Source organism: Podarcis gaigeae, assembly GCF_964106915.1.
Source record: "Podarcis gaigeae genome assembly, chromosome: 10".
Lineage (NCBI taxonomy): Eukaryota > Metazoa > Chordata > Lepidosauria > Squamata > Lacertidae > Podarcis > Podarcis gaigeae.
Window position 1 is genome coordinate 27,253,234 of NC_139686.1, and position 20,633 is coordinate 27,273,866.

The following is a 20,633-nucleotide window of genomic DNA, read 5'->3' on the forward strand; positions in this document are numbered from 1 at the left end:
CGGGTGCAAGTAGATAAATAGGGACCGCTTACCAGCGGGAAGGTAAACGGCGTTCCGTATGCTGCGCTGGCTCGCCAGATGCAGCTTGTCACGTGACCCGGAAGTGTCTGTGGACAGCGCTGGCTCCCGGCCTATAGAGTGAGATGAGCGCACAACCCTAGAGTCTGGCAAGACTGGCCCGCATGGGCAGGGGTACCTTTACCTTTACCTTACAAGGTGTTTACATGTGAGTGCCTGAAAGCCAGTCAACACCTCATAAACAGTTTAACCAGCTTTGGGTTTATTATAATTTCAATTCTATTAAGTGCACGGAACAAGCGTGGGAGGACTGGATCTTTGTTGTATGGCTATTAACTGTTTGAAATTGGGGGGTGAGGCCTGGAGGGCTTTGGGATTTAACTTGCTTTATGCTGTGTGTATTTGGAGTCTGAAAGAAACTGGCCACAGGTACAGTTGTGCAGTTACCGGGAGATTATTTTTATCTCGACTTGTAATTTTCATCACCCCAGATTGTTTAACTCAGGTGTGGGGGTATCTCAAGGCAAAGGTCAAAATGTGATCCCCTAAACCTCTCTATATGGCCTTTGGAAATTTCTCCAGGCCATGCTGTTTCCTTGACCACACCTCCTGACCCCAGGCCACATCCCTCATCACGCCTTCCTCATATTCTCTGAGTGTTTTTGCCCGTTTGGAACGTGTCCTTGAAATCTAAGAATCCACCATGGTTGTCTGGACTGAGAGGGGTGTGCAGGTGTAGAAACTACCCTACTGTACGGGCATGACATTTGCATCTGTGACTCCACTCACGTCTGCCTCTGGCTCCACCCACTACTGGCTTGTGGCCCTCAGAAGGCTGCCCACATAGGAATATGGCCTTTAGCCTGAAGAAAGTTCCCCAACTTGGGTTTAACTAAATCTTCTGACATGCTGCTAGGAAAACCAGATGCAACAGTGTGCTCACATCCTGTGTTTCCAATAATTAGCAGATGTGGGAAAATCTGGCACTGCCACATGTCATGCTGTAGTGTGCAGAGCTGGAAAAAAATCTGCACCTGCTGAAATTCCATTTTCTTTTTTTCTTTCTTACATATCTGATTATCTATTAACAGAGGATGGGTTCAGCTTAAGGGCTGAAGCTCGTCCTTTCATCTTTGTGGTCCAACTCATTCCAACTCTATGATTGATGATGACTGTGAAAAGCCAAGTTCACGGAGCAAGGTCATAAGAGACTTGAATGTGACACTGCTGGAGAGGTAAGAATGTTGACCGCGGATCTGGTTGCTACCGGAGGTTTGTTTGTTTGTTCAGAGTTATAGGCTGCATCTCTGTTTGGCATGTCCAAGGCAGCAAACAAAATGAATGCTTTGCATAGTTCAGTGCAAAGTCTTACCAAATGTAAGATGCATCATATGGAAGATAATTCTTGATGGAAACTTAGAGCACAGGAATTGGCTGCCCTCGTGGATATTGTCAGCTAAATATATTTCCATTGTTGCAGAAATTATGTTAAACTTGGGTGTGTGGATGTGTATATACACACACAGAGAGAGAGAGAGAGAGAGAGAGAGAGAGAGAGAGAGAGAGAAGATTATGCCAGGAATATCATGAAGACTGTAAATTACTCCATCTCGAACTTAGTATATAGCAACACAGCAAGGAACTGAATGAGAGAGAATCCATTATAAACTTTCTATAAACACTTAGCAAAGAAAGGAGAACATACACAGAGTAAAGGTTGCAACTACCATCATTTGCAAGGAGAAGAGGATCTGTTTGAAATGGCAAATCAGATCAGCTATATGAGATCTCATAAGAACATATGCAAGCTGGAGCTGTTTATGTACTACATATGTAAATAGTGCTTCATTGCATACTCCTCAACTGTCTCGGTTTAAGCAGGACACCCCAGAACTACAGAAGCCATCCCAGATTCTGATAGGATCCTGGAATGTCCTGTTTTTTTGGTCCATAACTGTGCTGCAAGTCAACTGGCTCAGGCCAGAACGTCAGACCAAAAGATGCTCATTTTTTGGTCTTGCGCTCTCTCCTGGGAGTCACCTGGCTCCCACAAGAGCTTGGGACTGAAAAAAAGAGCACCCCAATTTTGATCAGTGGGATATTGCAGGGTGTGTTTTAGATCACATAAGCCTGTTAGCTACACTCTCGTTTTCCACAGTTAGCCAGTGGCAGCACAGTTACAGATAGAGCATGGAGAATCGAAACTTAGGTCTACTCTGGTTCCTGGAGTTCCTGAGTCTGCAGATTATTAGAAGCATATGAACTGTGGCTCACTAGAGCATTGAGGCTCCCTGACGGCTACAAATATAACATGAAATCTCCTTTAATGGCTTTCAGACTTGTTGCATGAGGTTTGGGATACAGATAACGGGCCTAGTTCGAAGTAGTGTGTACGAGGAAGTTGTTTAATTTTAGCATATTTTAAAGGAATGCCCCTCGATGTTTCAGACCATTACAGGCCTTCAGAACATAATGAACACCCTTTGTTTTGGAACCTTGGCTCTTAACATTTACAGCCGGCTGTTAAATAAATACTGTATACTCAACTCTTTACATTTTGAAATATTACTCTGACCAGCCTAGATAGGAAGCACAATGATACCATCTTGTGGTCAGTTCCCTCAGTTTCTAATCTGCAGCCACAGAAAGTGCAATCTTCTTTTCGAAGTGTACAGATCTATATAATCTGAGGTGTGAGCTCACTGTGTAGAGAAGGCACTGCCCTTGTTGAGCTTAGCCAGGGGCGGAGGTAGGAGAGTGCGGTGGGGGTGGTCCACCCTGGGTGTCACCACAGGGGTGTGTGACAAAATGCCGGGCAGCACTCACCACAGCGCGCCTGAATGACACATCTCTCCTGGGAGTGATGCAGTGGCCTGAGTACCCACAGGCTCTGCGCTGCCCCAAACAGTCCGTCTGCTGCCTCCCCACCCCCAGTTGTAGGGCAGCTGAGTGTGAGGAGGCAGGCAAACTCCTCGGGGGCCCCACATGCTCCCTAAACATTTTCCGGGGGTTGCTGCCTCTTATCAACAGCAGCAGACAAAAATTTAGTTGATGAAAACTTAATTTTTAAACAAATAATTGCAGTAGCTGCTGCTGTGCAAGGCAGAAAGATCAGATGGGTTGTTGCTGAAGGTTGTCTAGTTAAACAGAAATAAGACAGGGTTAATGTAAAAGGGGTGAGGTCTATTTTCTGACCGCTATTCATCCACCCATAGGAAAAGACACATTACATAACAGAAACGTTCTCCAGCAACTCAACAGCACCGATGCAAATACTTTCCACACACCGAGTCTCTAGAGACTAATTATTTTTTCTTTCCTTTAGGCTAAGCAGATATTCTTCATCTTATTCAGGTGTTACGGTTATTGTTTTCAGAAAAGAGTGTGGGCATCATGCAGTACCTTATTTTGACAGGGCAGGGGGAGGTTTCAGATCACACACAAAGCAGCTATGCCCACACGGAGAGCCACATCATCTGCAAAAACCAGCCATAATAATACTTTGCATTTATGTAACCTAACCAGGGCCAGCCCTGTCATGGAAGAGCAGCAACTGCTCAGTTATTTAGGGAGCAAGCCTATACACAAGGCGTCAGGGCAAAGCAATGCAGTGTCCGGGAAACCAAGGGAAAGTTACACCAAACCCAGACATCGCGCAGAAGTGGGGCTTTGGCTGGCTGAGCTGCCCAAAGCGTGGCAGAGGGAAAACAAGCCTTTAAAACAGTGCTTGACTTATGTCACCCTTTTTTCCATTTTATGTTGGGTTGCCAGGTCATGTGACCAAGCTCAATGGGGTTAGGATCCTGCCTAAGCCCCCCACCCTGGTCCTGCCCCTACCAAGCCCCAGAATGCCCAGTTTTCAGAGCTGCCCAGCGGGCTCAAGCAGAATAGGGAAGATATGCTGCCATGTCTCCAGCTGAGCTAAGAATGAGGGAGTAACTCCAGTGTACCCCAGCTGCACTGGAAAACTCCCAGATTAGCCGGAGATCTGCTGGATCCTAACTCATTCATCCTGCTATAGGTTTGCTCCCTTAATCTAATGCAGAACTCTAAATTAGAGATGAGTGAATCTTATCAGTTTTGGTTTCTCATTTTTCAAAACTTACCTTCAGTTTGCCCCATTTCTGCATATATTTGCATTTTGTGTGCATGTGTGTGTGTGTGTGTGTGTATGTCCACATGAACATTTGTATGCATTTTGGGAGCCATTACTCCCAATATATGCATTTATGTATGCAATTTTGCCTAATGGGTGGCACTATGGTCTAAACCACAGAGCCTAGGGCTCAGCAGTTCGAATCCCTGCGACAAAGTGAGCTCTCGTTGTTTGGTCCCTGCTCCTGCCAACCTAGCAGTTCGAAAGCACCTCAAAGTGCAAGTAGATAAATAGGTACTGCTCCGGCGGGAAGGTAAACAGCGTTTCCGTGCGCTGCTCTGGTTCGCTAGAAGTGGCTTAGTCATGCTGGCCACATGACCCGGAAGCTGTATGCCAGCTCCCTCGGCCAGTAAAGCGAGATGAGCGCCGCAACCCCAGAGTCGTTTGCAACTGGACTTAACAGTCAGGGGTGGCTTTACCCTTTACCTATGCATTTTTACAAGCAATTTCCCCCTGTGAGGTGAGTTCCCTCTGCTGCCTTGCAGGGCTCCTGTGCTGGCAGCAGGCAGAAATGCAACAGGTTTGGTTTCCCCTTGAATAAGGAAATGCAGCAATGGGGAACTCTTCTCCCCGGTTGAATTTCCCACCTGTTCTGCTCCTGTCAAGAGTGCAGACAGCCTGCCTGAAACAAGGTGGCCATTCTAGCTATGCCTTCTTAATTGTTCTGGAGCCACCTAGCAGTTAGCAATATAGTGGTACCTCGGGTTAAGAACTTAATTCATTCTGGAGGTCCGTTCTTAACCTGAAACTCTTCTTGGGGGTACCTAGGGTACCACTTTAGCTAATGGGGCCTCCCAATGCTGCCATGCCGCTGCCGCACGATTTCTGTTCTCATCCTGAAGTGAAGTTCTTAACCCGAAGTACTATTTATAGGTTAGTGGAGTCTGTAACCTGAAGCATCTGTAACCCGAGGTACCACTGTATAATGCTCCCAGCCTCTGGCCAGTAATGCAGTAGGAGTCCATGGTGCAGCCTTAACAAGAGAGGAGCAGGTGTTTCTGCTTCTATCACCAACCTCTACAACAAGAAAACTGCAAAGATTTTAGTGCCTGGCAAGATGAAGTGAGCTCCCTGCAGTGACTGCCCTCACCTTTAAAGGTGTTTGCTGTTTACATTTAACCACCTGAAGTTAACAGAGGCTTTTGGAAGGATGCAAATCTCCCTCTAGCAACCTGGGTTTTTTGGAGCAGAGGGGGTCTACAAACGCACACAGAGAAAGACCCATGTCCATATGTACACACAGGCTCCCACCTACTCTCCTGTGGTTGTTATTATTTTTCAAGCTCTCATCTGGAGACCAACTGCAGCTTTCAGAGCTTAGGTCTGGCACCCATGCTACCTGGATTTAGACACGATGCCTTAGAAGGAGTGATTGATTGCGACTGTAGGATAGCGACTTCCCTTGTTGTGTCAAATGCCTGCTGGTTTTTTTTTTTTTTTTTTTGAAAGAAGGCTAAATAAAGGAGAACCAGAAGGGTGAAGCAAAAAATATAAACCACATCACACTTTCTCGAGCTCTTTGTTTTGACCAGCTGTAACACAGCAAAGCCAGAAAATGATCCTCAAATGTGGGGAAGGCAGCCGAAGGCAGCCAAAATGAACACCAGCTTTCTAGCAACAGCTCAGGGGCTTTTCTTGGTTTTTTCTTTGCTCATAACCAATACTATACTAATCTGTCTCTACTTTTACTACTGCAAAGAGCAATTTACCTCCTAATCTAGTTAAGCACAGCCACTATGAGCCAAGGCCAAACAAAACCATACGCAAGAGACATACAAGCCCATTTCCCTGGGCTGGGTTCTCTCTCTCTCTCTCTCTCTCTCTCTCTCTCTCTCTCTCTCTCTCTCTCCCCTCCTTTGCCAATTTCAGACCAAGACTTGGAAGGAGAGAGGCAGTTTAACCCTTTCCCCTTTTGCCATTGGTTCACACAAAATGAGGCTCTCCCCAAGTGCCTTTTTCTTCCTTTGAGGGAAAATGTTCAGGGCAGCCATATACCTTGCCTGGCAGGCAAGAAAGCAGCTGGGGGCAGGAATTTAGAGCCCCAAAAATGGCAGGGAGGGGAAGGGTTAAGCAGCACTTCTGCTCTCAGTTGCAGCCTCAGTAAGCCAACAAATAAGATTGGGAGGGGTTCCCACATACTATTTTAAATTACTGGTTGCTGATTTCTTTTGCTGATATTTTCCTGCTTGTAAGCTGCCTTGATTATTTTGTAGAAGGAGGGACCATTCTGACCAAATCTCATATAATAAATAATAATATATCAATCAAATAGCATCAGAAATGGCATTCAGATACTTAGAATCATAGAGATGGTACCCTGTGGATAATCTAGTGAAGTCCAACCCCCTGCAATGTAGGAACATGCAGCTGTCCCATATGTGGCTCGAACCTGCAACCTTGGCATTATCAGCACCATGCTCTAATCAACTGAGCTATTTTATCTGTAACTTGAGAACAAAAACCTGCCCTGTTGTTCTCTGTTCTCTTTGATAATGGATGTATGAGAAAATATTTCTAAAATGGCTTCTCCATATAGTAAGTGTTAAAGAACCCTACTTTGATGAAGGAAGACTATAAATACACCTAATAAACAAATACGTTTGCTTTGAGCTTCTCACTCTAAAAACCTGTTCATTTCTTTCCTCTGAGATCCTGAAAGGACAGTTTAATTGAGGTTTTGAAGCATATTTAAATGGACCCATGGAATTAATTGCATGATCAAATAAAATCTGGTCTAATTAAAAATATGTTCATGGCTGAGAGCTTTCTCTCCTGCAGAAAAAGCAGCTTTATTTTACTTTAGTTTTTAGTGTAGTTATTAATAAAATGGTCAGACCCAAGTTTCGCATGAACAGCATACTAAGGACTTGGGGGATCTTCTCTAATTTGGTGATATATTTAGTTCTGAGGACTTTGTGTGTTTGATATGAGTATTTTCATACTTCCCTTCAATCATATTCCCAGAGTGGTTTGCAAGAATGAATGAATGAAAGCTTGCAGTCCTAGTCCACTTTACTGGGAGCATGGCCAGGAATTCAATGGAACATTCTTTTGAGTAGTCATACATACAGCTTCACTCTAAACATTAGTTGTTCTGAAAGATGGGCTAGACCCTAAAAATTGGGATATTTAACAAGGCAACTGGAGAGTTGCCTTGGAAACTATTGCACAGGGTGCAGGCACAAATGATTAGAGGCATGCATGGGTAAGCAGGCCACCATGGAAGTAAGATTATCCCACAAAAAAATATGACAGTGGTGGGGGACCTATGATCCTCCAAATGACACTGGACCACATTTCCCATCATTCCTGGCCTTTGGCCACACTAATTGTGGCTAATAGGAGTTGGAGTCCATCTGGGAGGCCACAGGCTCCCCATCCCTGATATACAGATATGATGAGAATGGGGATTGGTCTAATTCATGGAGGATGAGACTATCAAGGGCTACTATTCATGATGGCTATGTACTATCAGAGACTCTGAATCCAGTTGCTTAGGATCAAAGCTGTCTGCACATTTGTCCTGCTTATGGGCATGCAGAACAGATCCTGGAATAGATAGGTCTTTGGACTGAGTCAGTGGTGCTGTGCTTATGCTCTTAGTCCTTAGAGGAGGGCATTTTCTGGCATTATAGAAGAGCCAGGGAAGAGAGTGAGGGCCATTTCTTCTTCTCTAATGGAACTCACCCTTCTCCCTTGCATAGCCCCATCAGGCACAATGCAGCTCGTAGAGGAAATGGTCCACGGTGTTTGCAGCAAGCCCATAATAAGTGGGCTGTTATTCCCAGTGGATCTAGTTCTTGAGAATTACAAAAGGCTTTAAAAAAAAAATCACTGGTGGGAGGAAGGGTTATGCTCGACGCAATTAGCATTCAATTCCACAAGACACTGCTGAGATGAATAGCTGAAAAACATGTTTTTTAAGAGATTACATGTCACTTATTCCAAATGCTGTTGTGATTAAAAACTCTGGGGCAGAGCTGTGTATCCAAATATATACCCTGAAAAACATGTGCTCCAACATTCTGCACTCTCATATACCTGCTGTATGTTGCTAAGCATCAGGCAGAGGCATCTCTAACACAAAGTTTGGTCCAGTGGCCAATTAATTTGGGGTGTGTCGTTGTGGGTAGCAGAATAGGAAGGGATAGGAATAGTAAGGTCAGAGGCATTGGGCCAATCCATCAGGGAGTTCTCCTCTTCAAGCCCCATTGAAATGAACATGCACAGCTTGAATTAATTTCATCAAGGCTTGTGCAAGCAGATTTTCTGGGGAATCCTGTCCTATGCCAAGCAGATGGGACAGCAATGGCACAAGTTGCCTTTTCTGCTGCAGGCACAGATTCACTTTAGGGCAGCCTTGGCACCACAAGATGGTTTGCGAAACTGTCAAGGCTGGATTTGGTCCCAAGAGGACTCATCCCACATTTTGATGCCAAACCTGAGGGCCAAAGCTCCTTAGGAAGGTCCACACTGCTGTAGGATTGAAAGTTATGGCCATCTGTAGAGGTAAGCTAGGCAAAGTGAGTACTACTGGCCCAAGGTCATCCACTGAGCTTCGTGGACGGGTAGGGATTTGAACTTAGCCCTCCTAGTCGAGCAATTTAAAGCTGTCATTTTCTTGCATTGCAGTACATGTACTGACACAGTTCTCCCTCTTCAGCCTAGCTCCCAACTTCTGTCTATTTATACTTATTTATCCAATGCAGGCAGAAAATGAGAACGAACAGAACTCCTCCAACATATCAGCCATTCTCAAGATATCCAAAGAGGAGGAGAGACGGGGCAGCTCTCACGTAGGCAACAGTCAGGGCCTGAGATACTTCATGGACTCAGGCCCAGTAATTTTCCACTCATATGAGCAGGGCCGTCTTTAGCAGATGCAGCGCCAGGGTGCAAATATCTGCTCAGCGCCCCCAAATTACCATTGATAGTGGGGGGGGGCACGAAGCTGCGCACTGCCAGCCATGGGGGGGGTACGCAACTCTCCCCCATGCAACTGCGGGAGAGCAATCCCCACAGAGGCTTGGGAGGGAAGCTGTGCGCCCACCACCCATATAGTTATCGGGGTGCAGCTGGCGGGTGTGCAGGGAAAGGGGAGGCCGCCAGCAAAGCTACGCAGCTCCCCCACTTGCTGGGGCACCCCTGAGAGGCCGGTGCCCTGGCGCAACGAACCACTAAGCCATATGGGAAAGATGGCTCTGCATATAAGAACACAGAGGACTCAATCTCAGTTCATTTCCATGGCAATGACAGGTAGATGAACAGAGCTTTGGGCCCTCTCAATATCTTTTGGGAGCCGGGAGACCCCAATGTTAGGGAGGCAGAGAAGTCTGTGCGCAGAGTGGAGTGCAGAGCCGAGCATAACGTGGCTCCACTAGCCGGCTCCTTCTCATCCTCCTCCTGCCGCAGAGGGGAAGGAGGGTGGGAGCAGCCTATAGCCAGTAGCGGCACCAGGAAGAGGAGGAGGAGTATTACGTCACACCAACGTTGGCCCCTGGCCATCGCCCTCACAAGCTGGCACCTCTGGAGGTTTCTAACAATCAGGTAATGGGTACAGAGTGTATGATGGCAGAAAGCATTCTGTCATAAGCGAGATAGTCAGAACTGAGGGAAAGCGAGTGGCTGTCTGTTAGAGGCGGGGATGGGGGGGATGAAGTCCTTCATTGCACAAGAGCCAGTGTGGTGTTGTGGTTAAGAGCGGTAGTCTCGTAATCTGGGGAACCGGGTTCGTGTCTCCACTCCTCCACATGCAGCTGCTGGGTGACCTTGGGCCAGTCACTCAGCCCCACTCACCTCACAGAGTGTTTGTTGTGGGGGAGGAAGGGAAAGGAGAATGTTAGCCGCTTTGAGACTCCTTCGGGTAGTGATAAAGCAGGATATCAGATCCAAACTCTTCTTCTTCATCTAAGTTATTTATGGAGTTCGCTGCCTCCTTGATAGGTCTATCAATGCCTCTTAGAAATGAGAGGGACCAAAGAAAGGAGATACAGGAATCAACACAAAAATGAGATAAAACAAGGGGGTGGGGGTTGCTCAATTTTTCTTGGGTTGCTTCCAGATGGGGGCTCATTTGTGATGGCTGCTCTCCATGTATGCATGCAGGTTTGCTTGTTTGTTGCAATATCTACAAGTCCTTAGTATCAAAATGCCTGTTTGTATATTATTCCCACTTAATATGGATTTAACCATTTCCTGAGGAAATCTGCTGCGTAAGAAGCCTGTGCCAATGACCTGTTTGCAGTAAGAAGAAAGTTAAGAAGAGTCCAGCGGGATCAGATCAAAGACCCATCTAGTCCAGTATCCCGTTGCACAGAGTGGCCCACCAGCCCCCTCCGGGAAGCCCCAGGCAGGCCATAAGCACCACTCCCCTCTCCTGCTGCTGTGCCCCAGCAACTGGCCTTCAGAGGTATCTTAACTAGTTGTCATTCATAGCCTTAGCCTTCATAAATTTCATCTAATCCCCCTTTAAAGCCATCTAAATTGGTGGCTGTCACCACATCTGGTGGAAGCAAATTTCATAGGTCATCCGTGTGCTGTGGCAAAAAAAAGTATTACTTCCTTTTGTCTGTCCTGAATCTCTCACCATTCAGCTTCGCTGGGTGACCCCAGGCCTTAATTTTAAAATAGAGGGGGGGGGAGAGATTCTGCACCCTTTCTCCATAGCTGGATCATTCTGCTCCTGGAATTTCTCAGGCAAGTGGGTGCAGGGAGCATAGGGCAGAGTGTTGCTTTGGGACCAGTCTTTGCAGATCACAGGTACCAAGAGTAAGAAAGAAGCCCTAGTAAATGGGTCAGCAGCAAACTTTTTCTGCAGGGGGACAGTCCACTGTCCCTCAGACCTTGTGGGGGGCGGACTATATTGGGGGGGGGATGAACGAATGCTCCACAACTAACCCAGAGATGCATTTTAAATAAAAGCACACATTCTACTCATGTAAAAACATGCTGATTCCCGGACTGTCCGGAGCTGGATTTAGAAGCTGATTGGGCCGGATCCGGCCCCCAGGCCTTAGTTTGCCTACCCATGCCCTAGTGGTCCCCAGAGATCAATGAAGAGCAAGGCAGGATCAGGGCTGCTGGAGTGAAGGTCAAATGCAACAACACATGGTCTGCTGAACCAAAGCAAGCATCCAGACACATTGCCAGGAGGCCCCGGCTTCTGTTCCTAAGCATTTATTTTGAGAGACAACATCCTATTTACCTCTGTTTACATTTCTGCTCATCTACTTCTCACAAAATAACATTTGCTTTTCTCATTTAAACTAGCTAACTCATCGGCACGGTGCTGAGAGGGTTGCCTTCAACTCAAGTAATGTGAGAACTAGCCTTCAAGCCTTGTTTAGGGAGTATGAAGGTGGTTTCTATTTCCACTTGACATTTCAAGCCCTGGGAATCACACAAAACTTTGCCAATGCATTTCAGTCCATGAGTTTCATAGCCGAGCTCTATAGTCCTTGCAGCATGTTTGTGCGTGTGTGCCCGTGCACAACAATGCTGCTCGTCTGAGCCAGCACCATTTTATGTCCTGCTTTTTCATAGGTCTATAGTTTCAAAAGCCAACTTGAAGTGCAGAAGAGAACACAATCGTTTCCACTGCTACTTTTATGACTTTGTAGTAATCTCAAACCTGGCTAATTGCCCAGCCATGACTCAATGTTAGAGCTATCACAGCCTGTGAAGCTGATCTCGAAATGGACTGGAGCCACACTTAGAGGTCATCTGTGGTGCCTCAGAACTAGCTTATTTGGGTGGGTCTTGAAGGAGAAACGAGCAGAACAATTTCGTTTTTAGGGACACAGTTGTTTCTTTGTTATTTATGAAGCCATTTTTAAACCACCCTTGATCAATCAAGGTGGGGTACAAATAAGGCCAAAATGCTCATGCTACAACCATAGAATGTAACAATATGTAATAAGCCATAAAGTATAATGAAAGCATTGTTAAAAGGCAGTAAAAACCACAATACTATGTATTCTTAATTGTGTGCATAAGCTTGATGGAATAGAAAAGTTTTGAGCTTTTCTTCTTCTGAATTTCTCTTGGCAGAATATTCCACAAAATTGGGCTGATGACACTGAAGGCTCCCTTGTTATTGTCAAATGAGCCTCACAAATTCGGAGAATCACCAGTGGTGCTCTAGTCGATGAGCTCAAGCTCAAATAAAAGGGTTCAGACAATCCTGGACGCAAGTTGTTCAGGGCTTTGTAAATTAATACAAGGACCTTGAATTTGGCTTGGTAGTCGATAGGCAGCCAGTGCAGATGCTTAAGAATGGTGTCACACATTGTCAGCCAGATGCCCCCATCAGCAATCTGGCTGCGGCATTCTGCACCAGCTGGAGCTTTCAAACCAGGCCCAAGGGCAGCCCAGCATGCAGCACATTACAGGAATCCAGCCTTGAGGTTGCCAACACAGTGGTCAGGCTTAGCCTAATGGTTAATCCAGCCCTGAGCGTATGGAGGAGGAGCAGGGGATTGCAAAAACAGCTGCTGACCTCCACATTATACAACAAGGACTACAGCGAGCAACCCTGCTGCTCACAATGTATAATATTCTTAATATAGTCACTCTTACATGGCGGCTGCCCCATTCAGACTGACAAGAGCAACTGTTGTAGGTGCAGAATTTAGCTCGCTTGCAAGCCAAGGCCTGCACCCACAAGGAGCAGTTGTTTTTTCATTCAGGGAATGGCATAATGTCGAGCGGACAACAGCAGATCTTTATTTAAGGCACAGCTCCTTCAGCAACAAACAGCATAGCAAAAACCCGCCTTCTGTCAGCAGTGACTGGGAGAATAGTTGGAATGCAAAAAAAGGTAAGGTGACAATTTTATTGAACTGAGTTAAGTCAGTGGTGAAATATGCAAGCCTCTGAGATACACAGAACAACAGATCAAGTGAAATGAAGGCATTCTGTAGTTTGATATTTATTTTCCTTTCTCACCACCACCACCACCTTTGGAGAGGCAGCTGGAATCTTTTTTGCCAAGCCTGTTAAGATAGGGTTGCCATACGTCAGGAATTTCCTGAACACAGCAATCGGAAACAGTTTCCAGGCAGAAATCGATGAAATATCCGGGGAAATCCAGATGTCTGGTAATCCATGTTGGCAGTCTCAATTATGGCAGATTTCCTTAGAAATAGCTCAAAAAGAGATTTTGCCCAAAACAGCTCACAAAAGCTCCGGATTTTCACTTTTTGAAATATGGCCACCCTAGTTAAGAGCATAAGAGCCCTGCAGGATCATACCCAGGGGCCTATCTAGTCCGGCATCCTATTCTCAAACTGGACCTTAGACAAGCCCCTGACTTCTCAGAGGGGGCTGCCAGGCCTGTCTGTTGCCTCTGCTCAGAGACCAGCAACGTTTGGCCCCTCCTCTCCTTGAACTCTTTCCATTCTGGTTGGTTATTGAAAGAACTCTGTAATGAAGGTTTGCTGTGCCTAGAAAGCACGGGTCTAAGCAGTTTCCCACCTTTCCCGCTCCTTTCCACTCTTTTGTGACAGATCAGAACAAATGACAATCCAGGGGAAACCCAAATTGCCGTTTGCTCTGATTGAGCTCTAAAGAGCAATTTTCCCCAAGGGAAAGCAGGAGGACCAGAGGAAGTGTGGCCAAGTCCCTCGTTGTTGCGTTTGCTGTTTCTCTCTCCTCCTTCTCCTGCCCAACCTCTTTTATTATGGTTACCACGTGTCCATCTTACCATAAGACAGTCCTCTATTGAAACAGTCATCTCTCTGAAGGGCCACCTGGTCCAAATCTGGGTTATAGGTTTTTTTTTTAAGTCTACAAAGTTAGAAGAGGGACTCTGAAGTTGTCCATCAAGAGCAGCAGACTGAGCAGGCGTATGCAGTCAACTGGTCACAATAGTGAGATGCATAGTGTTTCTATTCAAATTATTACAATTCTTTCTAAACTTGCCATCTGTACATATAAATTTCCAAGCCCCACACCCGGGCTTTCTTTAAATAAGAAACAAAACACAGACATTGAGGAAATAGGGTTTATTCAATTAAAAAACACACCACTTGCCATTCAGTGTATCACATACTCAAGTGTGTGGCAACTCGCACGGATTAGGGGAAGAGATACTTTTACATACAAGAGATACTTTTACATTTCATTAGCAGGGTCAGCATGGAAGGCCTTGAAAATTGACTCCGTGTTCTTCTACGTGTCTACTCAGAAGTTAGCCCAGTTGATTTCAATGGGACTTATTCCTAGGTAAGTAGGTATAGGGTTGCAGCTTAATTAAATGGAACTTAGTCTGAGTAGACATGCATGAGATTGCATTAATGGAGCTTCTCTGTCTTTTCAGAACCAATGTACTGATTCCACTGAAAAGTCTCTCCCCCAGGGCTGCATTTTTATTTTATTTTTTGATGATTTGGTCAATCAGTTAAAACCCTTTTGATCAGCTAAAGGGTGCCTGCAATTCTTTGGCCAGATTTTTTAAAAATAAAATGCTTCAGTTATTTTTAATACAGTATTACAAACTACAAAATAACACAACCAGCTGGTGCCATGTTAGAAAAAGCATAGTGTGTTGTCTTGCAAGCAGGAGAAAATGCCTCTGCTAAGATGGGGACTGTTACAGTACATACATGTGTTATCTAAAAATAAGGTATGTTTATAGCCTCAGAACTCTTGTTTTTATCCATATCCAGGTATATAGTTTACTCATCTGTTAACCAATTGACTAAAATATATATGGATAATCAGCTAGAATGTCTTAAGTGACAGCTTTAACTATTATTCCTCAGTGTTCAGTGTTGCTTGCTTTCCAAACCTCTCATCCACCTAAGGCAGATATGAACACTTACCTTTGCCTCATATAGCCCCAAGTTACCTGATGGCCATTCTTGGGGATTCAGTAGTGTAGGCATGCCAGAGAATTGGTGCTCCAGCATCCCTAATATGGCAACCTTCCCTGAGCACTGTGACATCATATGATATGATGACATCATTAGGACACATGTGAATGGCAAGGATGTGGGCAGGACCTGCAGGATCAAGACCATGCAAGGTAAGTCTTGCAAGGAACATCACACACCCCATTCCTGGTTTACCAGAAACGGGCAAATCTGTGGATTAATATCTGAATATATCCACAATTTTATGCATCAAATGGTTGCAGAAAAAGAATTGCTGCTTGAAAATGTGAGTTCTCTCTGAAGGCACATGCAAACGGGCACCAAGATGCTGATCCACCCACCCACATATTTCTCCCCCAGCCATTTTGCAACTTTCTTAGAACAAGTTTACAATAGGTTGGCCCCAGCCCCTGCTCAGTCTAAGAATAATCAGGTAATCAGTTCTAACAGGAATTCCTCTCTACAGGGGCTGTCAGATTTTGACCTAGTGATGTCATCCATTGTTTCGCAACTCCCTTCCCTCTCCCATCTGTTGCCAGATGGAACTGGGATCCTATTTGGTACAGCAGGCAAGGAAGGTGAGTGGGAGGGTGGACCAGGGATGAATTCTACCAGGAGCAAATCCTGCTAGTCTTTCTATCTCACGTTATTAAAACAGCAAGTAGTACCGAATCTAAGCAGCAACTGGCAACCCTATCTTCTACCCGCCTTCTGAACAACCTCGCCCAACATTTTTTCACAGCTATTACTAACCACAAGGCAACCTTTCTCTATTATGACATTAGACGGAGGATAATATCTCAGCGGATTTTTAACAAAGGCAACCATCGCTTATCTCTGTTGTATATAATCTTTATTCTACTAAGCCCAAAATTACAATGATTCGTGCTGAAGATTAAAAAAAAAGAAGCCTCAGTTGACAGCCCAAGCTACACATTACAGTGACAGACCTTCTGACACCATTCATATATTATGCAACGGTATGATTTAAAGAACCAGTAGTCAGGGGGTGCTGAACTTCCCACCCACTATCTATCTGACCATACCTTTTGCAAAAAAGGATCGTTAGAGTTTGGCATCAGGGCCTAGCTGGAGGAGGAAAGGACTCTGGTGGACAGACCACTGGGCACTAAGAGTGTTTGGTGTGAGATGATTCAGCATTTCATGCCTACACACCCATTTGGTCTTATAAACTTCACTTCCAACCTTCAGCTTTACATGACTTCTTCTCTATAGAGCTTTTGGTGAATGCTGAAGGTACACCTCTTTACCCCGGCTTTTCACATCTGAGATGTGTGCATAGGACCCAACTCCTAAGTGCCGAGGTCCCTCCCCCCCCAATAAAATATTTGAAAAAATTGCTCCCCCAAAAAAAGTTGATGGTCATTGTCATTCAAATTATGTACGTGCTACAACTTGTGATCATGATTGATACAGGAAGGTGCTTACCTACCCCAAACAATATTTTATTCAAGTCGGCACCCCTGAATGCATGTGTTTTCTGGGCCTACACTATTCCTGCACTTATAACCTGTTTTAACTGTTTTTAATTTTTAATTTGAAACTGCTGTAACCCACCCTGAGACCTGCTGGTGAAGGGCAGGCAATAATAATAATAATAATAATAATAATAGCAATAATAATATTATGAACGAGAGAGTTTCTTTTTAAGATGTGGGTCTTCTGTCATGGTGTGTAACTTGAGCCTTATATAGTGAGTATATTTTTGTCAAGCTGTGCCAAACTAATTTTCTGCCATGAAAGGAGAATATTCTTCTGCTAGATTGATCACACATCCAAAACATGCTGCTTTATTTCTCTTCATGACAGGGATGAGGAACCTGTGGTCCTCCAGATGTTGTTTGACTTTTGCTCCCTTTGGCCCTCGCCAGTGATGGGAGTTGTGGTCCAGCCACATCTGGAGGGTCACTCACAGGCTCCCCATCCTTGCTGAAAGGAAACATTGCCTCCCATGCTCCCTATTAGCCCTGGAAGCCATGCTCCTTGTATTTGCTGGCCATGTTGTTGCGGAACAGCTCCAAGGCCTTCCTCATTGCCGCTTGCGAATCGGCCCCAAAGTCTGCAGAATGTTTTTCAGCAATGACGCCAACAATTATTTCGCAAATGAACTGTGCAGAAAGAATGGGAGGGAAAGAGAAATGTAAAGCTGGCAGCTTTCAAAGAAAGTACGTCTGAAATATCAAAGCAGGGAAGGTTATTTTCTACATTTGGGTGGGCTTTTTGGATCTACTTTGGCTTTTTACGAGAACCTCAAGATCTACCAACCAAAACCAAGTACAAAAGGAGTGGGAAAGTTCCCTGTCTGAAACTCTGGAGAGCACATGCACCAATATTCTCACTCAGTAGAAATCAACTTCCTATAACGCAATGTTTGCGTTATAGGAAGAGAGAGCAGAAAAGAACCTTCCATCTCTCTCCTGCTTTTATCCTGGTCAATCAAGAGCATTATTCCACTACCCCCCATACAAACATACACGGCTGCCTACCTCAAGATACTTGACCGGGATTTTGTGTGTGTTGGCGTGGGTCTGTGCCAGGGGTGCAAGTTCTGCCTCGTGGTTCCCTTTCTGCTTTAGGATTTTGCCCAAGGCTGTGAGGACAGTCGTTCCATGCTTCTTGAGCTCTTCTGAACTCTTCATGTCATCCACCGTCTTCAGGTTTTTGAACTTGTCAAAGCGCTCCTGGGTCTCCGGGTGCTTCTGAAACATCCTGAAACCATTGAATTGAATAGCCCAGTAAATGTAGAGTACTGGTAAATGGGTGGTGGTGATTAAACTGACTATCCAAACTGGCTATCCATCAAAGATGCCACCTGTAAGAGAACCCATAGCTACCTGTGTCATTTATGTTCCCTGATATCAGAGTAACTGGGAAATTATGACAGTGTGAAAGTAACCCCTTCGTAGGAAAATGGGAGTTTCAATCTTCAGAATGCCATTCGAATAACATTGCTGGGAATCTCCTGCAATTTAATTGGGCCACATTCCAAGCTTTGTTGGAAGAGAAATGCCCAGTTTCTGCTCCAAAGCCCTTTAAAAAACCCTGAAATCGTCTCCCTGTTTAAACAGCTATTCATATGTCTTTGAAGACAGCCTAAAAATTGAAGCTAGTGAGGAATGCAGCCACATAGCCATATTAATGGGCACTTCTGCACGATGGCATGCAACACCAGTTTTGCAGGATCTACCTATATGTTACCAGGCAGGCCCAACTCAAGGTCCTTAACAAGCTGGAACTTACATATTTCTTGCAGTGCTTCTCCCCATATCAACAAGCCAAACCCTGAGAACAAATGGGCAGGGGATGCATACAATCCCACTGATGACTGTAGATGTAAGTCATCACACAGGGACCCAGAGAAGGCCTTTTTCCTAGTTGCACCACAGCTAGGGAACCCTAGAAAACTTGCACAATTGGGATTTTGCCCTTTAGCAAATATGCTCTGGTTCCCCCAGGCTTTCAGAGGCCATGTTTGCCTTGTCCATTTTGGTCTTCTTCTTCTTTGGCGATCACTCATAGCCCAGTAAGAATGTCTTGATTATAATTGTTTTATTGTTGTGGTTTTAAATGGCATTTTAGGATTTGTACTTCTGGTGTTCAGATTAGGCACACAGGAACATCAGAAGCTGCCTCATATTGCATCATGCCCTTGGCCCATCTAACTCAATATCGTCTACACTGACTGGAAGCAGCTCTCCAAGGTTTCAGACCTGAGGTTCTCTCAGCTACCTGGAGATGCCAGGGATTGAACCTGGGACCTTCTGCATGCAAAGCAGATGCACCACCACTGAGCTATAGTCTTTGAATAACACATGTAAACCACTTTGAGGTCACCTTGTATCTGGCTGGCCATGATAAGGAACCAGAATGTCATCTAGATGGACTTTTCGCCTAATCCAGCAGGGCTCTTCTTAAGCTTTTATGTCAATATTGCCTCCAGTGTCAATGGAACCAGGATCTTTCCTTTAACCCCAAGTTTTTGTCACTCGCCCTGCTTAGCTCCATTTCATTACAGGTATTCCAATCATCTAAAGCATCTTTGCTAATAATAGTGAAACTTCATCCTCAGGAAATTACTTACAGCTACATTGTTGGATCCATGGCTTCCTCCTGTTTTGCTTGCACAAAGCTTGCACAGTCGTTAGACTATCCCCAGTTTTTATTGAACATTCATTCTGATTTTTCTATCCTAACGTGTCTGTAGCGTGTTTTCAATTTTTTCTGCTATTCATTCATCCCACATTTTTCAGTGCATTTACTAACCCAAAAAAATTGTGTTTTCTTTCATTTTTAAAGTGGATATGTGCTAGGGCCACACAGTCCATTAACTGCAAACATACATAAATATGCAATATGCACTAGAATCCCTCCTGCAAAATAGTAACTGTCTGGAGGCATCCCATATATCTGGACAATTTTCTGTGCCCTTTTCCAAGAACCTCAGTTGGTTTGACATTCAGGAAGTAATAATGCAACTATGGTTCTAATCCTCTTTTATTATGTGTTAATGATTCCGTCAGTAATGTCAATTACAAAGCAACCTATATCTTATAGCAGTCGAGATCTATTTTTTTAAAAAAAATTGAGGCTGATGGGAATTAAAGCATTCAGATTTATCTGCAGAGTTGTCTTTCTCTCTGTTCCACCCACATAATATCAGAAACTTTGCAACGTTCCTAAGCTGATTCTTTAAAATGCCACTATGCTAACTTCGCAAGAAAGCTGCTTCTCAGATTTCGGTCCCCGGCTTTTGCTTACCTGATGATAACTTCTTGCCCATGAGCAGGGAGGTCTGGTTCCACTTTCCCCCAGATGTCTACGACCTTCTGCCATTCCTGATCACTGAGCCCCATAATGTCACCGCTCAGGAAACAATGGAAAGTGAGCAGTTCAGCTAAATAGATACAAGCAGCCTGTGTGTCCTTCCTCAAATGAATTGCAAGCGGAGAGATCTGTGGGCTTAAGAAGCTGACCTAGAGATTGGCACCTGTCATTTGACAGCTCAGGTCTAGGTCACTCTGGTCAATCCCTCCCTCCCTCCCTCTCTCTTTTGAGTCAGGTGCTATTGTGGCAAGCCCAGAAGATGAAATAATTGCTGTGTCTGGTACTGGGCTGGCATAGATCCCATGCCCAACAGAAAGGGCATCGCCAAGGTTCACTGCCAAGAACTTGTTACTCAGTTTCCATCCAGAGAATACAGGAGATGCCACAATTTTGAGTCGCATATTTGAGGACCAAACAACAGATTGCACAGCGGCACTCGGTAGTGTGCATTTAAATGATTCCCTCCCATCCCACTGTGCCCTTTCCCATACCTAAATCAGACCCTAAGTTGTTACTAGCTTTATTGTGGCGTGTGGAGCATACAGATACTTCACACTCACAAACACACACAGAAGGGGCTAATAGCAACATTTGATGAGGAAAATTGTGCATGAAGAAGTGGGTAAATACCCGCTACGTCAGAGCCTTTGCTCGGAGAAAAGCCAGAGATTTGCAGCTACTTTTAATTAAAAATAAAAACTTCAATCACTGATCCCCTTCCCTCAGAACTACAGTTTCAA

The 20,633-nt window shown here is 44.9% G+C and overlaps 2 protein-coding genes across 4 annotated transcripts in view; one reads left to right on the plus strand and one right to left on the minus strand.

Moving 5' to 3' along the window:
* The first annotated feature begins 12,837 nt into the window (after positions 1-12,837).
* The window catches only part of LOC310826149 (apolipoprotein L3-like), a 28,260-nt gene continuing 20,464 nt past the window's right edge, over positions 12,838-20,633 (plus strand). The window contains exon 1 of one of the 2 annotated variants that reach the window (XM_083700829.1): positions 12,838-12,992. The gene's annotated coding sequence lies outside the window, so the exon portion shown is untranslated. The remainder of the gene's footprint in view (positions 12,993-20,633) is intronic. The other variant, XM_083700827.1, reaches the window with a different exon arrangement.
* On the minus strand, positions 14,164-20,163 carry MB (myoglobin). 2 transcript variants are annotated; one of them, XR_014555901.1, is made up of 4 exons: positions 19,828-20,121; positions 17,556-17,778; positions 15,694-17,177; positions 14,164-15,593 (listed from the first exon to the last, which is right to left on the minus strand). XR_014555901.1 is itself a non-coding variant. In XM_083701712.1 (3 exons), exons 1-3 carry the CDS (start codon positions 19,920-19,922, stop codon positions 17,031-17,033), a joined length of 465 nt encoding a protein of 154 aa, XP_083557838.1. In that variant the 5' UTR covers positions 19,923-20,163; the 3' UTR covers positions 14,164-17,030. The 2 variants fall into 2 exon arrangements, 1 of the variants encoding a protein (XP_083557838.1); XM_083701712.1 differs by having other exon boundaries at positions 14,164-17,177; positions 19,828-20,163.